This window comes from Cherax quadricarinatus, chromosome 5 (assembly GCF_038502225.1).
Source record: "Cherax quadricarinatus isolate ZL_2023a chromosome 5, ASM3850222v1, whole genome shotgun sequence".
NCBI lineage: Eukaryota > Metazoa > Arthropoda > Malacostraca > Decapoda > Parastacidae > Cherax > Cherax quadricarinatus.
The window spans coordinates 28003900-28025831 of record NC_091296.1 but is presented as its reverse complement, the minus strand read 5'-3'; the positions used below and the strand labels follow the sequence as shown (position 1 = coordinate 28025831).

The 21932-nt window shown below is 38.1% G+C and overlaps 1 protein-coding gene across 5 annotated transcripts in view; it reads right to left on the bottom strand.

The window, feature by feature from the left end:
* The window catches only part of Vps15 (vacuolar protein sorting 15), a 164744-nt gene extending 143284 nt beyond the window's left edge, over positions 1-21460 (bottom strand). For 2 of the 5 annotated variants that reach the window (XM_053771053.2, XM_053771052.2), the window contains exons 1-3: positions 19697-19832; positions 16572-16678; positions 7890-8070 (exon numbers count right to left, since the gene is read on the bottom strand). In XM_053771053.2, the coding sequence (XP_053627028.1) occupies positions 7890-8070; positions 16572-16678; positions 19697-19729 (321 nt within the window). In that variant the 5' untranslated portion in view covers positions 19730-19832. Of the gene's footprint in view, positions 1-7889; positions 8071-16571; positions 16679-19696; positions 19834-20004; positions 20111-21325 lie in introns of those variants that run through there. The other 3 variants (XM_053771055.2, XM_053771056.2, XM_053771054.2) reach the window with 3 other exon arrangements.
* Between the last annotated feature and the right edge of the window lie 472 nt (positions 21461-21932).

The window sequence follows — 21932 nt, the reverse complement described above, 5'->3', positions numbered from 1 at the left end:
ACCTCATCTTTCAACTCATGTGTTTACTGATGAGAAAACCCTGGAATAGATTTGATTATCCATTGGTTTTCTGGCATGTATTAATTTTTTCAGGCTTGGTGCACCCCAAATTTCAATTAATATTGTGCTTAAAAAAGGCTTTCCAATGCCCAAATAAGTTTATTCCAGTTATTCTTTCTTCAGCAAACCTTATTTCTATACAGTACAGTTCATCATACAATTAGGGTAACTGACATTTATAAACTACTTATAGAAAGTCCTTCATTATACAAAGAATTTTGGGCAGCGTTAAAACAAAAATTATGATACAAACCAGGTATAATAGTATGCTTAGTTTATGTTATATTGGCAGTATTCAGTAATTCAATAAAAAATCTAATTAGTGATGCATTAACCCTTTCAAGGTCCAGAGGCCAAATTTCCAAGTGTGCACCAAGGTCCAAGAATTTAAAAAAAAAAAAAAATTATTTTTTCTTTTGAAATGGTAGAGAATCTTTTTCTGAAGGTAATAAATCAAAAAGTACAAAATCTGATGGAAAGCTGACGAAATTATGCTCTCGCAAATCTTGATGTTTCAGCGATATTTACGCACAGGTGATTTTGCCAAATTTGACTCCCATTTTAGGCCAATTACATTATTCCAGTCGACCAAATTCTTAGCCATTTCACTAGTATTACTTCCATTCTATCGACTGAGCACAAGAAATCACCAAGTCAACTGTTTCAACTATAAAATAAAGTGATCGGAAATTGGTAAATTTGGCCAATTTAACGCAAAGTTCAAAATATTCTAATTTCAAAATAGGGTCCAGAATAAAGAATGCAGGCATTCCTGGCACTAAACTAACATTTCCTCTGTTCATTAGTTATGTTTTCAGGCTTTACAAATGAATTCCATTTTTATTTTTTATTCACATAATGAATTTTTATTCAAACCAAAAAATAGAAGATTTACTGTCATGCAATATTGTAATAATTGTATAAATAATATCACCACATTTGTGAACATATATTAGACCCACTAGCTGGCGTGTATTAGACGTGTGAGGTCATTTGTTTACTCTTGAACATCGGCAAAAATTGAACATTTCTGCTACTTTGAGGTCAGTTTCAAGTCATTTCCAGTACTAAAACCAATCAAAATCACCTCTATTTCTGTAATATATCTTACATTCTATCAAATGAGACCAAGAAATCGCAAATACAACTATAAAAAACATATGAAAAACACTGCAAAGTCGCTGTTTTAATAAAAAATTACGGTCAGTTTTTTCTCTCTCATTATGCACCGTGTACTGTAGGATTTGTTTTATGTGGTGCACACATGCCACATAGATGTATTCTCTCATATCTAGGCCAAAATTTACTGCTCACAGCTCATCATAGTGAGCTGAGCTCATGGCGTAGATCTATGGTTTGGACCCTCAACTCAAAGCCGTAGAACTACAGCACGGACCCTGAAAGGGTTAAGTAAGAAGCTAGGTACCCATGTTAATAAAATGATGAAACAAGACCAGGGACAATATTGGATGAAAGACAAGGTTTTTGGGTTTCAGGAATTGTTCGGCATAATAAATTGCTGTCAGGATAATGAATTGTTGTCAGGATAGCATTAAGGTAAGAAGGTGTTTTTTAACAGTAGCTCCAAAGTGACTGGCAGAGTGAGAGAGAGACCGGAATCTTCAGGTATAAAGATCCAGATTTTAGATCCTTTTATGCACAATGAGTTTTTTCACAGGTTAAGTCAGACACAGGGAATATCATAAGAGATTTTTGTGTCTAGTATTTTTGCCTATGAATTCTGTTGCAACTCTCAAGAGTTTTAGGGCAGAACTAATATTAGTATTAATTATCCTGTATATGTAGTATGAATAGCAGCATGACTAAATTTATGTATATTAAGTATGTTTAGATTTTTGAAGAGTCTGAGTGTGTGTTGTCTGGCACTAGACTGGGTAATCAATCGTACAGCTGCTTTTTGTTGTGTTATTATTGGCTTATTTATTTATTTATTTATTTATTTATTTATTTAGTAATTTTAGCATACATACAGAGGTACAAAAAAATACAGGTAAGAGCAGCATGCCAAAGCCACTTATATGCATAGCATTACGGGCTGGCTTAAAATTAACTTAAGATTAACTAAGCAATGATGAAATCAGTGATAAAACATTATTGTAAACAGATAACTATAAAGCACAAATGAGTATTACAAAGACAAGTCATATGGTTGCATGCATTGCTGTACATTCAGTCGAATGGAGTATTCTGTTAGGTAGTGTATTTAAAAAAATAACGAAGTTACATTGGGCTTAAGGTGATTTTCTGCAGTGGATCCCTAGGCACAAATAGTGTAGGTGAGGTAGGGATAGATCAGAGTAGTATAATGTAAGTAATGTTGTTTGAGATACATAGTAACATATATTGGAGAGGATACCAACTGATATGGATACTTTTTTGTCGTGTGCTGAATGTGAGAGTTGAATTTCAAGTTGCTGTCAAAGAATGGCCCTAAGAATTTTCCTTCATTTTGTCTTGCAAGGGGAGAACTGTTGATCATAACATTTAGTTGGACATTTGTAGCTCTGTTCCCTAACATCACGAAGGGAGTCTTGTTAATGTTAAGAGTGAGTTTGCTAGTAGTCATCCAGGTAGATATCTTTATGAGCTCCTCATTAACAATTATTGAGAGAGGTCAGATTTGGGTGGGAGATGACAAAAGTTGTCATCTTCAAACAGAATAGGTTTAAGTATGTGTTATTTAGGAACATGTCTTCTCTTTCCACAACACTGCATCTTCATACTGTAACTGCCAGACTGTTATTAAACATTCTTCCTTGTGTGATTTCAAGGACAAAAAAGAAAAAAAAAAGAAAAAAAAAAGGTTTTGCCAAGATATATATCTGATGCATAAGACACAGGATATTTTCTCAGTACAGTGGGCACTCGGATTAAATTGTCATCGGAATAAGTAATATTCGGAATAAGTAATGTTTTTGCGTCAAAATATTGGCTCAGTGAACGTCACTGAACTCGGTATAAGTCATTTATCCAGAGTGTGTCTGCGTGGCCTGAGCGGCCCAGACACTCCATGTACAGCCAGTGTGCCATTGTTTATCAGCCAGTGAGGACGATCCCATGCGTTCATATGATACATTTTGTATTCCATTCTTTTTAGTGCTTGTAACTGCTAAATACGCCACCAAGGGCCCAAAGAAATCTTCTAGCACCAGCCCTTTGGTACAGATGGTGAGGAACACTATAGAATTCAAGAAAGAGATCACTGCAAAATATGAAAGTGGAGTGTGTGTTGCCGAGCTGGCCAGGTTGTATAACAAACCCCATACAACCATCGATGCTATCGTGGCCAAGAAAAATGCAATCAAGGAAGCTGTTGTTGCAAAAGGTGCAAATATGCTTACAAAACAGAGATTGCAAATACTGGAAGATGTGGAGACTTTGTTGTTGGTGTGGATCAACGAGAAACAATTATCAGGAGATAGTGTTATGCAGTCAATAATATGTGAAAAGGCAAGGCAGATGCATGATGATTTCATAAAGAAAATGCCTGGAACTAGTGTTCATATTGGTGAATTTAAGGCCAGCAAAGGCTGGTTTGAGAGACTTAAGAATCATAGTGGCATACACAGTATGATAAGGTATGCTGAGGCTGCCAGTTCTGACAAAAAAGCAGCTGAAAAATATGTTCAGGAATTGAAGGGGTACATAGAGGCTGAAAAATTAAAACACCAACAAGTGTTCAGTTGTGATGAAACAGGTCTCTCTTGGAAGAAAATGCCAAAGAGGACCTACATTACTTAGGAGGAAAAGGCACTCCCAGGATACAAGCCTATGAAAGACAGGCTAACTCTCATGTTTTGTAGTAATGCTAGTGGGGATTTCGAAGTGAAGCCTTTACTGGTGTATCACTCTGAAAATCCCAGAGTGTTTAAGAAAAACAGTGCTGTCAAGAGTAAATTGAATGTGATGTGGAAGGCAAACAGTAAGGCATGGGTCACGAGCGACATTTTCCTTGATTGGTTCCAGGACGTGTTTGGCCCCAGTGTTAAAAAGTACCTCCTGGAAAATTAATTGGAACTTGAGTGCCTCCTGGTAATAGACACTGCTCCTGCTCATCCTCCAGACTTGGAAGAGCGAATGGTGCAGGAGTTCCGTTTTATCAAAGTCAAGTTCTTGCCCCCTAATACCACTCCTCTCCTCCAGCCCATGGACCAGCAGGTCATCTCAAATTTCAAAAAACTGTACACCAAAGCAGTGTTTCAAAAGTGCTTTGAAGTGACCTCAGACACTGAATTGACCCTGAGAGAGTTCTGGAAAGATCACTTCAGTATCCTCAATTTCAAAAACCTTATAGGTAATGCTTGGGAGGGAGTGACTTCTAGGACTTTGAACTATTCTTGGAGAAAATTGTGGCCAGAATGTGTACAAAAGAAGGATTTTGAAGGGTTTGGGGCTGACCCTGAGGAGACTATGCCAGTTGTGGAATCTATTGTGGCATTGGGGAATTCCATGGGGTTGGATGAGAGTTTGGAGGATGTGGAAGAGTTGGTGGAGGACCACAACAAAGAGTTAACCACTACAGAGCTGCAAGACCTTCATCTGCAACAGCAACAGACCACAGCTCAGGAAAATGCTTCAGAGGAGGAGGAAGAGAGATGGAGGAAGTTGCCTTCTTCAAAGCTAAGGACATTTGTGCAAAGTGGACAAAGGTGCAAACATTTATGGATGAACATCACCCTGACACAGCTATTGCAGGCTGTGTTGGCAACATGTACAATGACAATGTTGTGTCCCATTTTAGGGAAATCTTGAAGACACGCCAGAAACAAAGCTCTCTAGACAGATATTTCGTGCGACAGGGGTCCAGTGACTCTCAAACTGGTCCTAGTGGCATTAAAAAACAAAGAAGGGAAGTAATCCCAGAAAAGGACTTGGTACCTGAAGTCTTTATGGAAGGGGATTCCCGTTCCAAACAATAGTACACCTCCATACTCTCCCCTCCTCCCATCTCATCACTCATCAATAAGTCTTCAATAAGGGTAAATGTCATTTTAGTAATGTTTTACTCTGCATGTCTCATTGTTTTCTGTGTAGGGAAATGTATATTTCATGTAAAAAAATTATTTTGTTTAATACTTCTGGGTGTCTGGAATGGATTAATTGGATTTCCATTATTTCTTATGGGGAAAATTAACTCGGAATAAGTCAGATTCGGGATAAGTCACTCTCTCTGGAATGGATTAATTACATAATCCAGGGGTCCACTGTATTAGTAAAGTCATGCAGCACTATATCAGAACCATTTATAATATGCACACACAAATTTAATGTGTCACATTCATTTAAGCCTTAAACTGTCCAAACGTAGATCTATGTTCACATGCGTAGTGCTCCGAACGTAGATCTACTTTTTTTACATGAGAAAACATGTAAAATCAAACATAGATCTATGTTCAGAGCGCTACGCATGTGAATGTAGATCTACATTTGGACAGTTTAAGGGTTAACCACACACTCACAATAAGCCAATCCCAAGTTAAAGGTTAAGCACATCAGGTGAGACACTAAAGCAATAATCAAAATTAATTTACCTATGCAGTAGGGTCCCGTTTTACGGTGTTCCGCTAATACGGACATTTCAAATTATGACCAGAACTCGCTATACAGTTCCCCCCACCTTACTTTCTAATACGGTCACCACGTCTCACCTGGTTTGTTTACATTCTCCTTGAGCTCCATGAGCACCGCGTCTCTCCATTATGTCTGGAAACTTTCCAAAATTTCAAGTGTTTTAAAGTTATTTCATGTTTTATATATACAGTGGTACCTCGAGTTACGAACTTAATTCGTTCCAGAAGGCTGTTCGAGTGCCAATACTGAACGAATTTGTTCCCATAAGGAATAATGTAAATTAGATTAGACTGTTTCGGACCCCCAAAAATACACTTACAAAAGCACTTACAAAAATACACTTACATAATTGCTTGACTTGGGAGCTGTTTGAAACTCGAATTACCACTGTACTCTGGTAATTACACTTATGTGTAACTACTCATTTACTCATTCTCTTTTTTGTTTATTCGTTTCATCTCATTTACTCACCTCTCCCCCTACATTAAGAACTATAAATATTTTAAGGTAAGTCATGAGTGAACTGTATATGCATTTTATCACTTTGGGACGCTTTAAATGTTAAGCGGATAGGGTTGGGTGGCCTGGCTGGCTACCATACCTATGGCACCTGATTTCTTACTATAAATACTACTCATCTCGCTCTACATTAAGACTACAAATATTTTAAGGTAAGTAATGAGTGTACTATATGTGTAATTCTTTTTTATTGTTTTTTAATGCCTAGTTCTATTGCTAACTTAAATTAGTGTAAACTTATTATCTAGCATTTATATGCCTTTGTAAGTGGGGAAAAAAGGGTGTTCCACTCTATGGCGATTTCCGCTTTACGGCGGTAGCCTGGAACCTAACCTGTCATATAAGTGGGGCCCTACTGTATCTCTGAAGCTTCATTATGGGTATTCATTTTGATAAATGACCATTTAAGAAAAAAGGTTTCCTACTTCCTATTTAATCCTTTGACTGTAGCGACCCCAAATTCTAAAGTGTCTCTCTGTCACATTAAAAAAAAAAAAAATTCTTATGAAATGACAAGAGAATCTTTTCCCGATGGTAATGGCACCAAAAGTACGAAATCTGATGGAAAACTTACGGAAATACGCTCTTGCAAAGTTAGCGATCTCAGTGATACATATGCATTGGCGATTTCACCCAGTTTGAGCCCTATTTTCAGCCAATTCCACTGTTCCAGTTGACCAAACTCATAGCTATTTCTTTAAAACTCCATTCATTCTATCGATTGAGTACAAGAAACCACCCATTTACTGATTTCAACTACACAAATTTGGCCAATTTCACACAAATTAAATGCCAATTTTAAAATAGGGTTCAGAATAAACAATGCAGACATTCCTGGCACTAAAATAACATTTTCTCTGTTCATCAGTCACATCTCCAGGCCCCTCTTATATTACTCAAATTATATTATATATTATATTACACAAATTTGGCCAATTTCACACAAATTAAATGCCAATTTTAAAATAGGGTTCAGAATAAACAATGCAGACATTCCTGGCACTAAAATAACATTTTCTCTGTTCATCAGTCACATCTCCAGGCCCCTCTTATATTACTCTTGCTTTCTATTTTGAATTTTTATTCACACAAAAAATAGATTTACTGTTATGCAGACTACTGCATTATTGTAATAATTGTATAAATAATGTCAACCCATTCATGATTGTGTATTGGACTGGCCAGTTGGACACGTATTGGATGGTGATGTCATTTGTTTACTCTTGAACATCGGCAAAAATTGAACATTTCCGCTAATATGAGCTCAATTTCAAGGTCCTTTTCATCGTGAAACCAATCAAAATCATCTCTATTTCTGTAATATGTTTTCCATTCTATCAAATGAGACCAAGAAAATGAGAATACAACAATAAATACTATACAAAAATACACCTCAAATTCGGCATTTTAATCCAAAAACACGGTTGGAGTTTTTTTTTTTTTATTATGCACTGTGTGCTGCAGGATTTTTTTATACTGCAGAAACTGACCACACAGACCCATTCTCTCACATGTAGGCCTACCAGCTTTCTCCCGCTTGATTTGAAGCGTATTAATACGTCACAAACGCTTGCTTGTAAGACATATATGTACGACCGAAACAGTCAAAGGGTCAGATGTACCTCACTGGCTTGTTCCATTCCTAACGTGCATTCTTGAGACTTTATCTTTTCCTCCCTATATTTATCTTGGCCAATAATAACTTAATTTTTACTTGCCTTCAAATAGTGAAACTGTAGACAATTGGCAGCTATTATCAGTTTTGTAGAAACATCTTCTATTATTTTCTTGTAAGCAGATAGCTGCAGTGTTGTATCGTGTATAACAAATATCTTTACAACCACCAGGCCTTCCCAGGTTTGGCATTTGGCCACCTTCAAAAAACGTGTACTCCCTAAACTGTGGATGAAAAAGAAAAGTTATTAGCACTTACCAATCAAGGAAAATTCTTTTAAACAACTAAATTTCTACATAAAAGTTAAATTTGCAAGTTGGAGCAGAAAGGTTGGAGGCAAAGCAGGTGTGAGGAGGGATTTGAGTACTATGGGGTTGTACATCTAACATGGGGACAAGTAGTTTCTGTGATGATGTGCTGTTGTAGTTTGAGCAGGGTAACACTTAAGAAGGAATTCAGGGAGACTGGTTAGCTGTATTAGAATCCTGGAGGAAGACAGTGCAATGTCTGCATTCTAAAGGTGCCAAATGCTTCCGTGCCACACACTGTTCGAGGCTCAATAGTAGGATTTGGTTTATATAAATTCCTATTTTATCTGTTTGTATTACAATGGTTTGCAGCAGATGCAAATGTTTGGTAGTCTTTATAGTACATCAAGGGTAGAACATAAAGTTATGAGAATAATTAAATATGGGCTGATATTGCTTACCTATATATACTTCCATTCTTACATTCAAGGGAGAGTGCTAAGCCTGTAGGGGGTTATACAGTGCCTGGGGGAATGTTAAGACATTCAGGCTTGATTCCAGGAATCAAAGCACAATGTTTACATATAATACGATACTGTTTACTTAACGTACATTTTTTAATATTATCTTGAGGACCAAACATGGCAACACAAGTATTAAGGAAATAAAACTGTTAACTCTTGTAATTAAGTACAGTGGTACCCCATGTTTCAGCCATAATTTGGTCCAGAAGGCTGTTCGAGTGCCGTTACCGAACGAATTTGTTCCCATAAGGAATAATGTAAATTAGATTAGTCTGTTTCTGACCCCCAAAAATACTTACAAAAGCACTTACAATAATACCCTTACATAATTGTTCGATGAATGGTTTGAAAAACCGACAAGTTGAAGATTGAGACACTTATGCAACATATGGGAATCTTTATTCCTGAATAAAGATTCCCATATGTTGCATAAGTGTCTCATTCTTCATAATTGTTCGAGTTGGAAGCTGTATGAAACTCGGGGTACCACTGTATTAGAAGTACAATAAAACCTTGGTATAACAGATCTCCATAAAGCAGATACATGTACGTGATAAAACAGACAAAAAAAACTGGTAAGACTAAGGCTCAACCTGTCTGCAGCATGGGTGTCCAGTAAAAATAGCAGTGCAGCAGACCAAGTCTAGTGCATCAAACAGCTGTCTGGTCCACTCATACCCCCAATGAAGAGATTTTTAGATTTTGCCACCGAAGTGGCTAGTTTATTGTGCACCCCATATCCATCCTCTGGATGGTAAAGAAAGAGCATATGGATACACAAAAGGCCTAGGAACTACGCCCCAAAAGGGTTAACAGGTGTACATATGGATTTATATCTACATATCTACAGTTCACTTATCTGTTACAAGCAAATTTAGGAAATTTGCTTAGTATATCTGGTATCTTATTTTCATTAAAAAGATATCTTGACATGTCACATAGGTTATTATACTGTCTATCTCTGTATACCTCAATAAGTGGATAATTAAGCACAGTGTTCAAGACAGTGACTATATGCCTGATCACAAAATTTGCATTTAGTTTGATCATCATCTGTTTGTCTCCCAGACTGCCAGAAGTACTTGTAACCAAGCCTAAGCCTGGCCACTACAACATCAGTCAGTCTGTTCACATTGCAAGTTGCTCCATAAACATATTTATCTACGTTCATGTTATCACTGAGGGTTATAGATCTACTCAGGCTTCTAACTGTATTCCTATAACAATCATTTTCATTATTTCCTTCTCTCCTAATATTATTCCTAATGCTAGACACAGATCTACCAAAGTTATATTCTACATTCTCCTTCAGGGTACTCTTCTTGGCTAACATATCAACTTTATCATGGAGTAATCCAATGTGTGATGGGATCCATAGCAATTGTACATTAATTCCTTTGTCCCTGATTTTAGAGTATCTATACCTGGCTTCTCCAATGAGCATGCTGTTAGAGTCATTATGTGAGTTAAGAGCTTCAGTGATGACACAGAATAAGTAATGATGACAGAGTCAAGCTCAGTGTCGTAAGTTAGCTTTAGCACCATTAGGATTGCAAACAATTCAGTTTGCAGTGTAGATGCCCAGTTAATTCTTATGCCTAGTTCAACAAATTTATTATCGTTCTCATCTAGGGAGATGGCAACAAGAGCAGATGCAGCCCTGCCAGAAGACTCTTGTTTAGAGCCATAAGTGTATATAACTTGTGATAACTTATTACTACCAGCTAAGCGAGAAATTTCTTCTTGAGAAGTTGTTTTAACAAGTTATTTAAGGAAGGGATTACTAGCAATGAGCTTCTTGGGAGGGACTTGCAGGTGAAGAGGACCAATTAAATGTCATTGCAAGTTCGTCCAAGTCAGGCTTTGTCCTGGACATGTCCATTTCCACTGTTCCTCGGAAGACAGTGACTCAACCCATGTCAGTTTGTTACTGTCTGCATGTGCTCGCGTATTATTCTCGTTTGGTCTAAATTTTCCCTGAATTAACAGTGCTTTCTTTTCTTTATTAGAGTACCCTGTACTGTGTTATTAAGAACATCTTCTAAAGCAAGTGGTAGTGCCAAGAAGTACTTGAACTTGAATGATTCGTTGGTATGTGTCCTGGCCCAGGTCTTTTCAGATGGTGTGAAGTGTGTGACCTTGACTGTTAACCTTTCCAGGGTCGACAGGTCCTCTCAGAGACTTGTTCTCAGGGTCGCCCAAATTTAAAAAAAAAAAAAAAAAAATTCTTATGAAAAGATAGAGAATCTGTTCCCGATCATAATGACACCAAAAGTATGAAATTTGATGGAAAACTTACGGAATTATGCTCTCACGAAGTTAGTGGTCTCAATGATATTTACGCATTGGCGATTTTGCCCACTTTGAGCCCTATTTTCGGCTAATTCCAGTGTACGAGTCAACAAAAATCATAACTATTTTGCTAGAACTCAATTTTTTCTATTGAATGAGTACAAGAAACCACCCATTTACTAATTTCAACTATCCAATGCAGTGGTCAGAATTTAGCAATTTTGCCAATTTCACACAAATTTCAAAAGATGCCAATTTCCGAATAGGGTCCAGAATAAACAAGAAAGACATTCCTGGCACTAAAATAACATTTCCTCTGTTCATTAGTCACGTCCCCACGCCACTCTTACATTCTTTTGCTTTCCACTTTGAATTTTTATTCTCAGGGATATCTTGCTACTCCTACTTACACTTTGGTCACACTTCACAGACATGCACATGCATATATATACATATACATCTAGGTTTTTCTCTTTTTTCTAAATAGCTCTTGTTCTTCTTTATTTCTTCTATTGTCCATAGGGAAGTGGAAAAGAATATTTCCTCCGTAAGCCATGCGTGTCGTATGAGGCGACTAAAATGCTGGGAGTAATGGGCTAATAACCCCTTCTCCTGTAGACATTTACTAAAAAAGAGAAGAAGAAAAACTTTATAAAACTGGGATGCTTGAATGTGCGTGGATGTAGTACGGATGACAAGAAACAGATGATTGCTGATGTTATGAATGAAAAGAAGTTGGATGTCCTGGCCCTAAGCGAAACAAAGCTGAAGGGGGTAGGGGAGTTTCGGTGGGGGGAAATAAATGGGATTAAATCTGGAGTATCTGAGAGAGTTAGAGCAAAGGAAGGGGTAGCAGTAAAGTTGAAGAATCAGTTATGGAAGGAGAAGAGAGAATATGAACGTGTAAATTCAAGAATTATGTGGATTAAAGTAAAGGTTGGATGCGAAAAGTGGGTCATAATAAGTGTGTATGCACCTGGAGAAGAAAGGAATGTAGAGGAGAGAGAGAGATTTTGGGAGATGTTAAGTGAATGTATAGGAACCTTTGAACCAAGTGAGAGAGTAATTGTGGTAGGGGACCTGAATGCTAAAGTAGGAGAAACTTTTAGAGAGGGTGTGGTAGGTAAGTTTGGGGTGCCAGGTGTAAATGATAATGGGAGCCCTCTGATTGAACTTTGTATAGAAAGGGGTTTAGTTATAGGTAATACATATTTTAAGAAAAAGAGGATAAATAAGTATACAAGATATGATGTAGGGCGAAATGACAGTAGTTTGTTGGATTATGTGTTGGTAGATAAAAGACTGTTGAGTAGACTTCAGGATGTACATGTTTATAGAGGGGCCACAGATATATCAGATCACTTTCTAGTTGTAGCTACACTGAGAGTAAAAGGTAGATGGGATACAAGGAGAATAGAAGCATCAGGGAAGAGAGAGGTGAAGGTTTATAAACTAAAAGAGGAGGCAGTTAGGGTAAGATATAAACAGCTATTGGAGGATAGATGGGCTAATGAGAGCATAGGCAATGGGGTCGAAGAGGTATGGGGTAGGTTTAAAAATGTCGTGTTAGAGAGTTCAGCAGAAGTTTGTGGTTACAGGAAAGTGGGTGCAGGAGGGAAGAGGAGCGATTGGTGGAATGATGATGTAAAGAGAGTAGTAAGGGAGAAAAAGTTAGCATATGAGAAGTTTTTACAAAGTAGAAGTGATGCAAGGAGGGAAGAGTATATGGAGAAAAAGAGAGAGGTTAAGAGAGTGGTGAAGCAATGTAAAAAGAGAGCAATTGAGAGAGTGGGCGAGATGTTATCAACAAATTTTGTTGAAAATAAGAAAAAGTTTTGGAGTGAGATTAACAAGTTAAGGAAGCCTAGAGAACAAATGCATTTGTCAGTTAAAAATAGGAGAGGAGAGTTATTAAATGGAGAGTTAGAGGTATTGGGAAGATGGAAGGAATATTTTGAGGAATTGTTAAATGTTGATGAAGATAGGGAAGCTGTGATTTCGTGTATAGGGCAAGGAGGAATAACATCTTGTAGGAGTGAGGAAGAGCCAGTTGTGAGTGTGGGGGAAGTTCATGAGGCAGTAGGTAAAATGAAAGGGGGTAAGGCAGCTGGGATTGATGGGATAAAGATAGAAATGTTAAAAGCAGGTGGGGATATAGTTTTGGAGTGGTTGGTGCAATTATTTAATAAATGTATGGAAGAGGGTAAGGTACCTAGGGATTGGCAGAGAGCATGCATAGTTCCTTTGTATAAAGGCAAAGGGGACAAAAGAGAGTGCAAAAATTATAGGGGGATAAGTCTGTTGAGTATACCTGGTAAAGTGTATGGTAGAGTTATAATTGAAAGAATTAAGAGTAAGACGGAGAATAGGATAGCAGATGAACAAGGAGGCTTTAGGAAAGGTAGGGGGTGTGTGGACCAGGGGTTTACAGTGAAACATATAAGTGAACAGTATTTAGATAAGGCTAAAGAGGTCTTTGTGGCATTTATGGATTTGGAAAAGGCGTATGACAGGGTGGATAGGGGGGCAATGTGGCAGATGTTGCAGGTGTATGGTGTAGGAGGTAGGTTACTGAAAGCAGTGAAGAGTTTTTACGAGGATAGTGAGGCTCGAGTTAGAGTATGTAGGAAAGAGGGAAATTATTTCCCAGTGAAAGTAGGCCTTAGACAAGGATGTGTGATGTCACCGTGGTTGTTTAATATATTTATAGATGGGGTTGTAAGAGAAGTAAATGCGAGGGTCTTGGCAAGAGGCGTGGAGTTAAAAGATAAAGAATCACACACAAAGTGGGAGTTGTCACAGTTGCTCTTTGCTGATGACACTGTGCTCTTGGGAGATTCTGAAGAGAAGTTGCAGAGAATGGTGGATGAATTTGGTAGGGTGTGCAAGAGAAGAAAATTAAAAGTGAATACAGGAAAGAGTAAGGTTATGAGGATAACAAAAAGATTAGGTGATGAAAGATTGGATATCAGATTGGAGGGAGAGAGTATGGAGGAGGTGAATATATTCAGATATTTGGGAGTGGACGTGTCAGCGGATGGGTCTATGAAAGATGAGGTGAATCATAGAATTGATGAGGGGAAAAGGGTGAGTGGTGCACTTAGGAGTCTGTGGAGATAAAGAACTTTGTTCTTGGAGGCAAAGAGGGGAATGTATGAGAGTATAGTTTTACCAACTCTCTTATATGGGTGTGAAGCATGGGTGATGAATGTTGCAGCGAGGAGAAGGCTGGAGGCAGTGGAGATGTCATGTCTGAGGGCAATGTGTGGTGTGAATATAATGCAGAGAATTCGTAGTTTGGAAGTTAGGAGGAGGTGCGGGATTACCAAAACTGTTGTCCAGAGGGCTGAGGAAGGGTTGTTGAGGTGGTTCAGACATGTAGAGAGAATGGAGCGAAACAGAATGACTTCAAGAATGTATCAGTCTGTAGTGGAAGGAAGGCAGGGTAGGGGTCAGCCTAGGAAAGGTTGGAGGGAGGGGGTAAAGGAGGTTTTGTGTGCGAGGGGCTTGGACTTCCAGCAAGCGTGAATGAGCGTGTTTGATAGGAGTGAATGAAGACAAATGGTTTTTAATACTTGACGTGCTGTTGGAGTGTGAGCAAAGTAACATTTATGAAGGGGTTCAGGGAAACCGGCAGGCCGGACTTGAGTCCTGGAGATGGGAAGTACAGTGCTTGGACTCTGAAGGAGGGGTGTTAATGTTGCAGTTTAAAAACTGTAGTGTAAAGCACCCCTCTGGCAAGACAGTAATGGAGTGAATGATGGTGAAAGTTTTTCTTTTTCGGGCCACCCTGCCTTGGTGGGAATCGGCCAGTGTGATAATAAAAAATATAATAAAAAAACAGAAGATTTACTGTTATGCATACTACTGCATTGGTGTAAAAATGGTATAAATATTATCAGTGCATTTGTGAAAGAATATTAGACTCACCAGTTGAGGTGTATTGGACGCTTGGCATGATTTGTTTACTTTTGAACTTTGGTAAAAATCGAACATTTCTGCTACTTTGAGCACAATTTCAAGGTAGTTTTCTTTGTAAAACCAGTCAAAATCATCTCAATTTCTGTAATATGTCTTCCATTCTATAAAATGAGACCAGGAAAACTAGAATACAACAATAACACCCATACAAAAATACAGTGCAAAGTCAATGTTTTAATCCAATAACACAAAGTTTTTTTTTCTCATTACGCACTGTGTGCTGCAGGATTTTTTTTATACCACGCACACTGACCACATAGACCCATTCTTTCATATGTAGGCCTACCAGCTTTCTCTCACTAGATTTGAGGGCACTAGAATTTAGGCGTACTAGTACATCAAAAACCCTGGTGCGTAAGCCATACTAGTATGGCCGAAACCCTGAAAGGGTTAAGCAAGAACTTGAATTAATAAGGAACCTGGAAGCAGGTATTGCAGTAGCCAGGTGTGTTAGAAGGACGGTATACCGAAACAGCATCTAACATTTGAAGAAGCACTTACATCATATGCTACAAAGTACAGTGCAGATCTTTAGTTATTCCTAGGAAGCATATGAATATAGTCCAATATACACTGGCCAAAAAAGCAGTGCATAAATGGTATGCTCAACAGTACATTACTTGCATTAACACTCCTTCTGTTAAGCTTTGCTCTGCTGCTGAGACACTATCAAGGCATAAAAGGCATAGAATCTGGGGCAAATGATAGTTGGCTTTCTTGTTACCTTAAATACTATGGCTTGATTAACAGATAAACTTCTTGTGAAGCTGGTAGTGCACCCACAGATGAAAAAAACCCATTTAGAGTACAGTGGACCCCCGACATTCGATATTAATCCGTTCCTGAGAGCTCATTGAATGTCGAAAATACCAAAAGTCGAATTAATTTTCCCCATAAGAAATAATGGAAATCAAATTAATTTGTGCAAGACACCCAAAAGTGTGAAATTTTTTTTTTTATTTATCCACACCAATAACAGTCTCTCAACATCTAACACTAGCGATCTCTGTTTCGAAAACAAAGTTGCACCTTTTGCAACAACAGCTTCCTTGATTGCCGTTTTCCTGCTCACTATAGTAGAGATGGTTGATTGGGGTTTACTATACAGCCTGGCCAGCTCCGGCACATGCACTCCACTTTCGTACTTAGCAATTATCTCTTTCTTCATTTCAATAGTCATTAGCACCTTTTTTCTCGAAGGGTTGGCACTAGAAGCTTTCTTGGGGCCCATGGTTACTTATTTTGCAGAAACAAGCACCAAAAAACAGTGATAATATGGATAATATGGAATGTACCGAATGTATCCTTATATGCGCTCACACTGGCACACATGGGGCAGTTCAGGCCACACGTGGGCACGTCCCCTCACACTCTGATGGAGTGTGAGGGGACCCTTCTATCCCAACTATAAAATGCTGGTGAGATTGGTCTATTTTGGCAACTGCTACCTTCCCACACTCTAGCTTTTTAGCATAACAAAAAAAGGCACAATACCGTGACTGGAAAGATACACAAATAACCCGCACATAGAAGAGAGGAGCTTACGACAACGTTTCAGTCCAACTTGGACCATTTACAAAGTCACACTAACGAGAAGTAGAGCAGGAAAGGTATATATAGGCAGGAAGTGGTAGTGGTAGTAGTAGTGGAGCTTTAACATCAGTATTTAATTTTACTTGCCTTGCTTCATAGTGAATATCTGGAAGATCTGACAGGTAGGTTTCCACTGGGAATATCTGTGATGGGGCAATGCCTGCCAGCTGATTCCCCATTATGATTTTTGTTGTCTGAAAAATACTAGTGTGCATTAGTTTCTAAAGTACTATTAAATTTTATACACTTATGCTTTACTATTAGCTTTTCAATTATGTAAAATTAATAAGCATTTGACATGTGGTAACCACTATTTTTTAAGTTGTACATGCCTAAAACATGCAAGATAGTATATATATTTAGGGCCTGGCATTATACATGTCATTAAATTATGACCACAATTCTGTAACTCACAAATTTCAATTCACTTTATTTTCAATTAAGGATAAAATAGAAAGAAGCATTGTGTGTTCTGTGCATGCATCTGCTTCACCCAGCAATAATAAAATAAGCAGTAGACCAAGAAATTTTAACACCACTTATGCAAATGTGCCTGATAGTTGTTTGGAGAGTCAAATAACTTAGAGCGTAATTTTCAGAGAATTTGCATTAACAGCTTAGGTGGTGCAACCTTTTCCTTTTCAAGGCTTTTTATATCTAATACAGAAGGCTTCAAACATCTGATCACTATTACTACTGTCACTGCTTCATACACACCTTCCACTTCATTGACTCCCTTCTACAGAGGGCCCCACTTTATGGTGTTTCACTTTTTGGTATTCCATTAATTTATGGTTTTCAACTATACCCATTGTTCATTACATTTGGTACTTGTTTCACTTTTTCTACGTTTTTCAACCCGACGCACTCATCACCTGAGCCAGGAAAGGGCGTCTGGTGTCATTTTATTGTTGGTGCACTCTGCATCTCTCTGTATTCAGGCAATTTTCCAAAGTTTCAAACATTTTAAAGTTATTACAAGAGGGCCCAGCTTATATACAGCAAGTTAGGGCATTGCTCTAAAGCAAAAATCACTGTAAAGTGAAACATAGCCTTTTTGTTACTTTCAAATGCATGTGAAAGCCTGTTAACATGTTTACACTATCGTATATTTAGTGAGCAATAGAGTTAAGCTTAAAAAATACATATAAAGTACATACATTACTTAACTTATTTACCTTCTTAGCTTATAGTAGGAAGTCTGAATAAATGAAGAATGGGTATAACTGAAAACTGTTGCTTTAGCAGAATGCTGTAAAGAGAAACACTGTAAAGTGGAGACCACCTGTATGTATATTTTATTTAATACTGTTGTGTTTATTACAATGGCATCTAAGCATAGTTATGATAAAATGAGGAGTCATAAGCCTCTTAGTTTAACCCTTTCGGGGTTTCGGCCGTACTAGTACGGCTTATGCACCAGGGTTTTTGACATACAAGTACGCCTAAATTCTAGTGCCCTCAAATCTAGTGAGAGAAAGCTGGTAGGCCTACATATGAAAGAATGGGTCTACGTGGTCAGCGTGCGCAGTATAAAAAAAAATCCTGCAGCACACAGTGCGTAATGAGAAAAACAAAACTTTGACCGTGTTTTTGGATTAAAACAGCGACTTTGCACTGCATTTTCGTATGGTATTTATTGTTGTATTCTAGTTTTTCTGGTCTCATTTTATAGAATGGAAGACATTACAGAAATTGAGATGATTTTGACTGGTTTTACAATGAAAAGTACTTTGAAATTGAGCTCAAAGTAGCAGAAATGTTAAATTTTTACCAAAGTTCAAAAGTAAACAAACCATTTCTACACTAATGCAGTAGTCTGAATAACAGTAAATCTTCTATTTTATGTGAGAATAAAAATTCAAAGTGGAAAGCAAAAGAATTTAAGAGGGGTGTGGGGACGTGACTAATGAACAGAGGAAATGTTATTTTAGTGCCAGATATGTCTTTCTTGTTTATTCTGGACCCTATTTGGAAATTGGCATCTTTTGAAATTTGTGTGAAATTGGCAAAATTGCTAAATTCTGACCACTGTATTGGATAGTTGAAATCGGTAAATGGGTGGCTTCTTGTACTCATTCGATATAAAAAATGGAGTTCTAGCAAAATAGTTATGATTTTTGTCGACTCGTACACTGGAATTGGCCGAAAATAGGACTCAAAGTGGGCAAAATCGCCGATGCATAAACATCATCGAGACCGCTAATTTCGCGAGAGCATAATTCCGTAAGTTTTCCATCAAATTTCATACTTTTGGTGTCATTATGATTGGGAAAAGATTATCTTTTCATAAGAAAAAATAATTTTTGTTTTTGAAAATTTGGCAACCCTGAGAACAGGTCTCAGAGAGGACCTGGCAACCCTGAAAGGGTTAAATGTCACATTAGAAATTATTAAATTCAGTAAGCAAGGTATGTCTATAGCTGAGACAGAATGTAAGTTAGGTTTGGCACACAAAACGGTTAGTACAATTGTGAACTCTAATGAAAAAGTGTTGATGGAAATTAAAAGTGATACATCAGTGTACGTTAAAGTTATAAATGCTACCTTGGAGTGTGAATAAGGTAACATTTATGAAGGGATTCAGAGAAACCAGTAGGCCGGACTTGAGTCCTGGAGATGGGAAGTACAGTGCCTGCACTCTGAAGGAGGGGTGTTAATGTTGCAGTTTTATAACTGTAGTGCAAGTGCACCTCTGACAAGACAGTGATGGAGTGAATGAGGATAAAAGTTTTTCTTTTTCGGGCCACCCCCCTTGGTGGGAAGTGGCTAATGTGTTAATAAAAAAAAGAAGTTTGATATTTTAAAACTTTTACTGGTGTGGATTGAAAATGTGCCATCTTCATGCTTCCTCTAATAATATTAATTTTTCAAATTTACAATCACCACTCATGAGCTTAGAACGAAAATATTTTAAGGTAAGTAAAGCACATACTGCATATTCATTTTACTTTCATAGTGTGTTTTTAGGCCTACCTCTATTGTGTGCTTCATAGTATGATAGTGTAAAATGATATCAGGCTTTTATATGCTTTTGAAAGCGAAAGAAACTGTTATGGCTTGAGAAAGCTCCTTATGAGTGAAATGTTGCCACAATAAATTGTCACATTAGCTGCATCCGTGTCCTTTTAACTAATATTTTGTCAGTAATTTAACCATTATTACTAATTGTCACACACTACAACATAATGGACATTTCATACAGACGTTACCTGCACAACCTCCTCTGTCCCCATAGCTTTCATAATAGGCACAACTTCCTACATGACTGCCTTGCAGAGAAGGTAATCTCAAAGTCCACTCCTCCACAATTCTTCAACTCTGGACCAAAACTGTTGGGAATGCCATTTTTATAGGCCATCCAGTTCGTGAAGATGGAAATCCTGACAGTTTTGGTACTGCTTTTTAGTGACAATTCATTTACACTGGGGAACATCAATTGCTAATGTAAAAATTAATTATCATATTCACAACAAAAAGTTAATTATCATTATTATAACATTCACAGATGAGTACTAACCTACTAAACTCATAGAGGTCATACATTAACTGGGGAAATGAGAGATATTCACAGTTGATTCAAGAAAGGGAAGCACAGGTCCAATTCCTTAGATCAAGGGCCTCTCTCTGGCATCAAGGATGCTTTTAGGCATGCACCTATATACTCCAACAAGAAAGATGCGAATGTATGCATACAGCCATGTTCCAAGGCATCAAGGAACCTCCCTCATAGGAAGGGAAAAGATAAACTTATAAATATCACACATCACCTTGGGAAAGGGAGGCAATCAAAGATTTATCCAAGCAAGTAGCACCTCAACTTCCCATGGAAGGAGGACATGCCTAGCTGTATGCCTATGCTAGACAAGTCCTGTTATCATATTAGTGATGATATACAACACTGATAAGTTGTTAAATAAGACACATTTAAAACACTTGGATATCTTAATTGCCAAAAATGTTTTGCCCATACATTAGGTTTTCTTAATTGGATACAGGTGCATGTATCATCACTGGAAGCAGTAAAAGTAATACTGAGGTGATTAGTCCCTCATCCTGGGTAGGAGGTGGTCAGTCCCTCATACAAGATTCAAGGAAGGCTTGAGGGACTGATCACATTAATACTACTTTTACTGCTTCCAGCTGATATATGGGACACTTGTTCAACATCTGAGAATCTTTATTCTGGAAACATTTTGCTAGCCAGTGGCTTAGCGGTCCTATGCGGAGAAAGATGGAAGCTGAGGAGGAGTTTGAGGTAATCAGTCCCTCAGCCTGGGGTCTGTGTTAAATCCATCAATCTTGATCTAATGAACACACAGACTTCAGCCTGAGGGACTGATTACCTCAAAGTCTTCCTTATCTTTTACCTTTTTCTGTACAGGAGAAAAAACCAATGACTGCCGAAATGTTCCCAGAGTAGATATCCAAATGTTGCACAAGTGTCTCATTTATCAACTTGTCGGTTTACTAATCAGGTGAATGTAGCACTGCATCCAGGGCTACACTCACCTGTATCTGACTGAGGAAGCTGTTGTACAGGCAAAACGTTTTGGTAAGCAAGATAACCATGAACTGCAAAAGTGTCTTATTTATCAGCAGGTCCTGTTATGTTCTAGAAGAATGGCTACACATCAGTAAGTCTGTGACATGTCAAGAAGCTGGCGGTTTAAAAGTTACATTAAAATATAAGCACTAAACCCGCGTGAGTTATGATAGTGGTGTTATCAACAGCAAAATCTAGGATCCTCCAAAACTCCAAACTTGTCATTACGAGGAGAAAAAAATAGCCTTACGATGAAATACCTCTGTTGCCTTACAGAGCACCAACCTAAATTTACCTTACATACAATAAAAACAATTGTAGGCGAATAGATTTATCAAGAAAACAAAAAGAGTGTTCAAACGCAGCAGGTGAGGTGTTGCCATGTCAGCTGATCACTGTTGTTGTTACTTTAAGGGCTACCACGACTCCTGCTGTCTCAACCCAACTCTCTCATAATTTTTTTTTATTAGCACGCTGGCCGATTCCCACCAAGGCAGGGTACCTATTTGGCCCGAATATACCAGGCCACCGGGCCACATTCCCACCAAGGCAGGGTGGCCCGAATATAATAATATAAAAACCTTTTCTTTATACAAGGCATAAGAATTAACAACTGGGCGTCTACACTGCAAACTGAGTTTTTTGCTATCCTAATGGCGCTAAAGCTAACTTATGACACTGAGCTTGACTCTTTCATCATTACTGCGCACATTCAGCTCACACACTGAGGTCTGGAGTTCGAATCTCCTCCGGTACGGCTGGAAAACATTACGGACGTGTTTCCATAAGACACCTGCCGTCCATGTTCACCCATCAGAATAAAATGGGTACTTGGGTACTCACCTAATTGTGGTTGCAGGGGTCGAGACTCAGCTCCTGGCCCTGCCTCTTCACTGATCGCT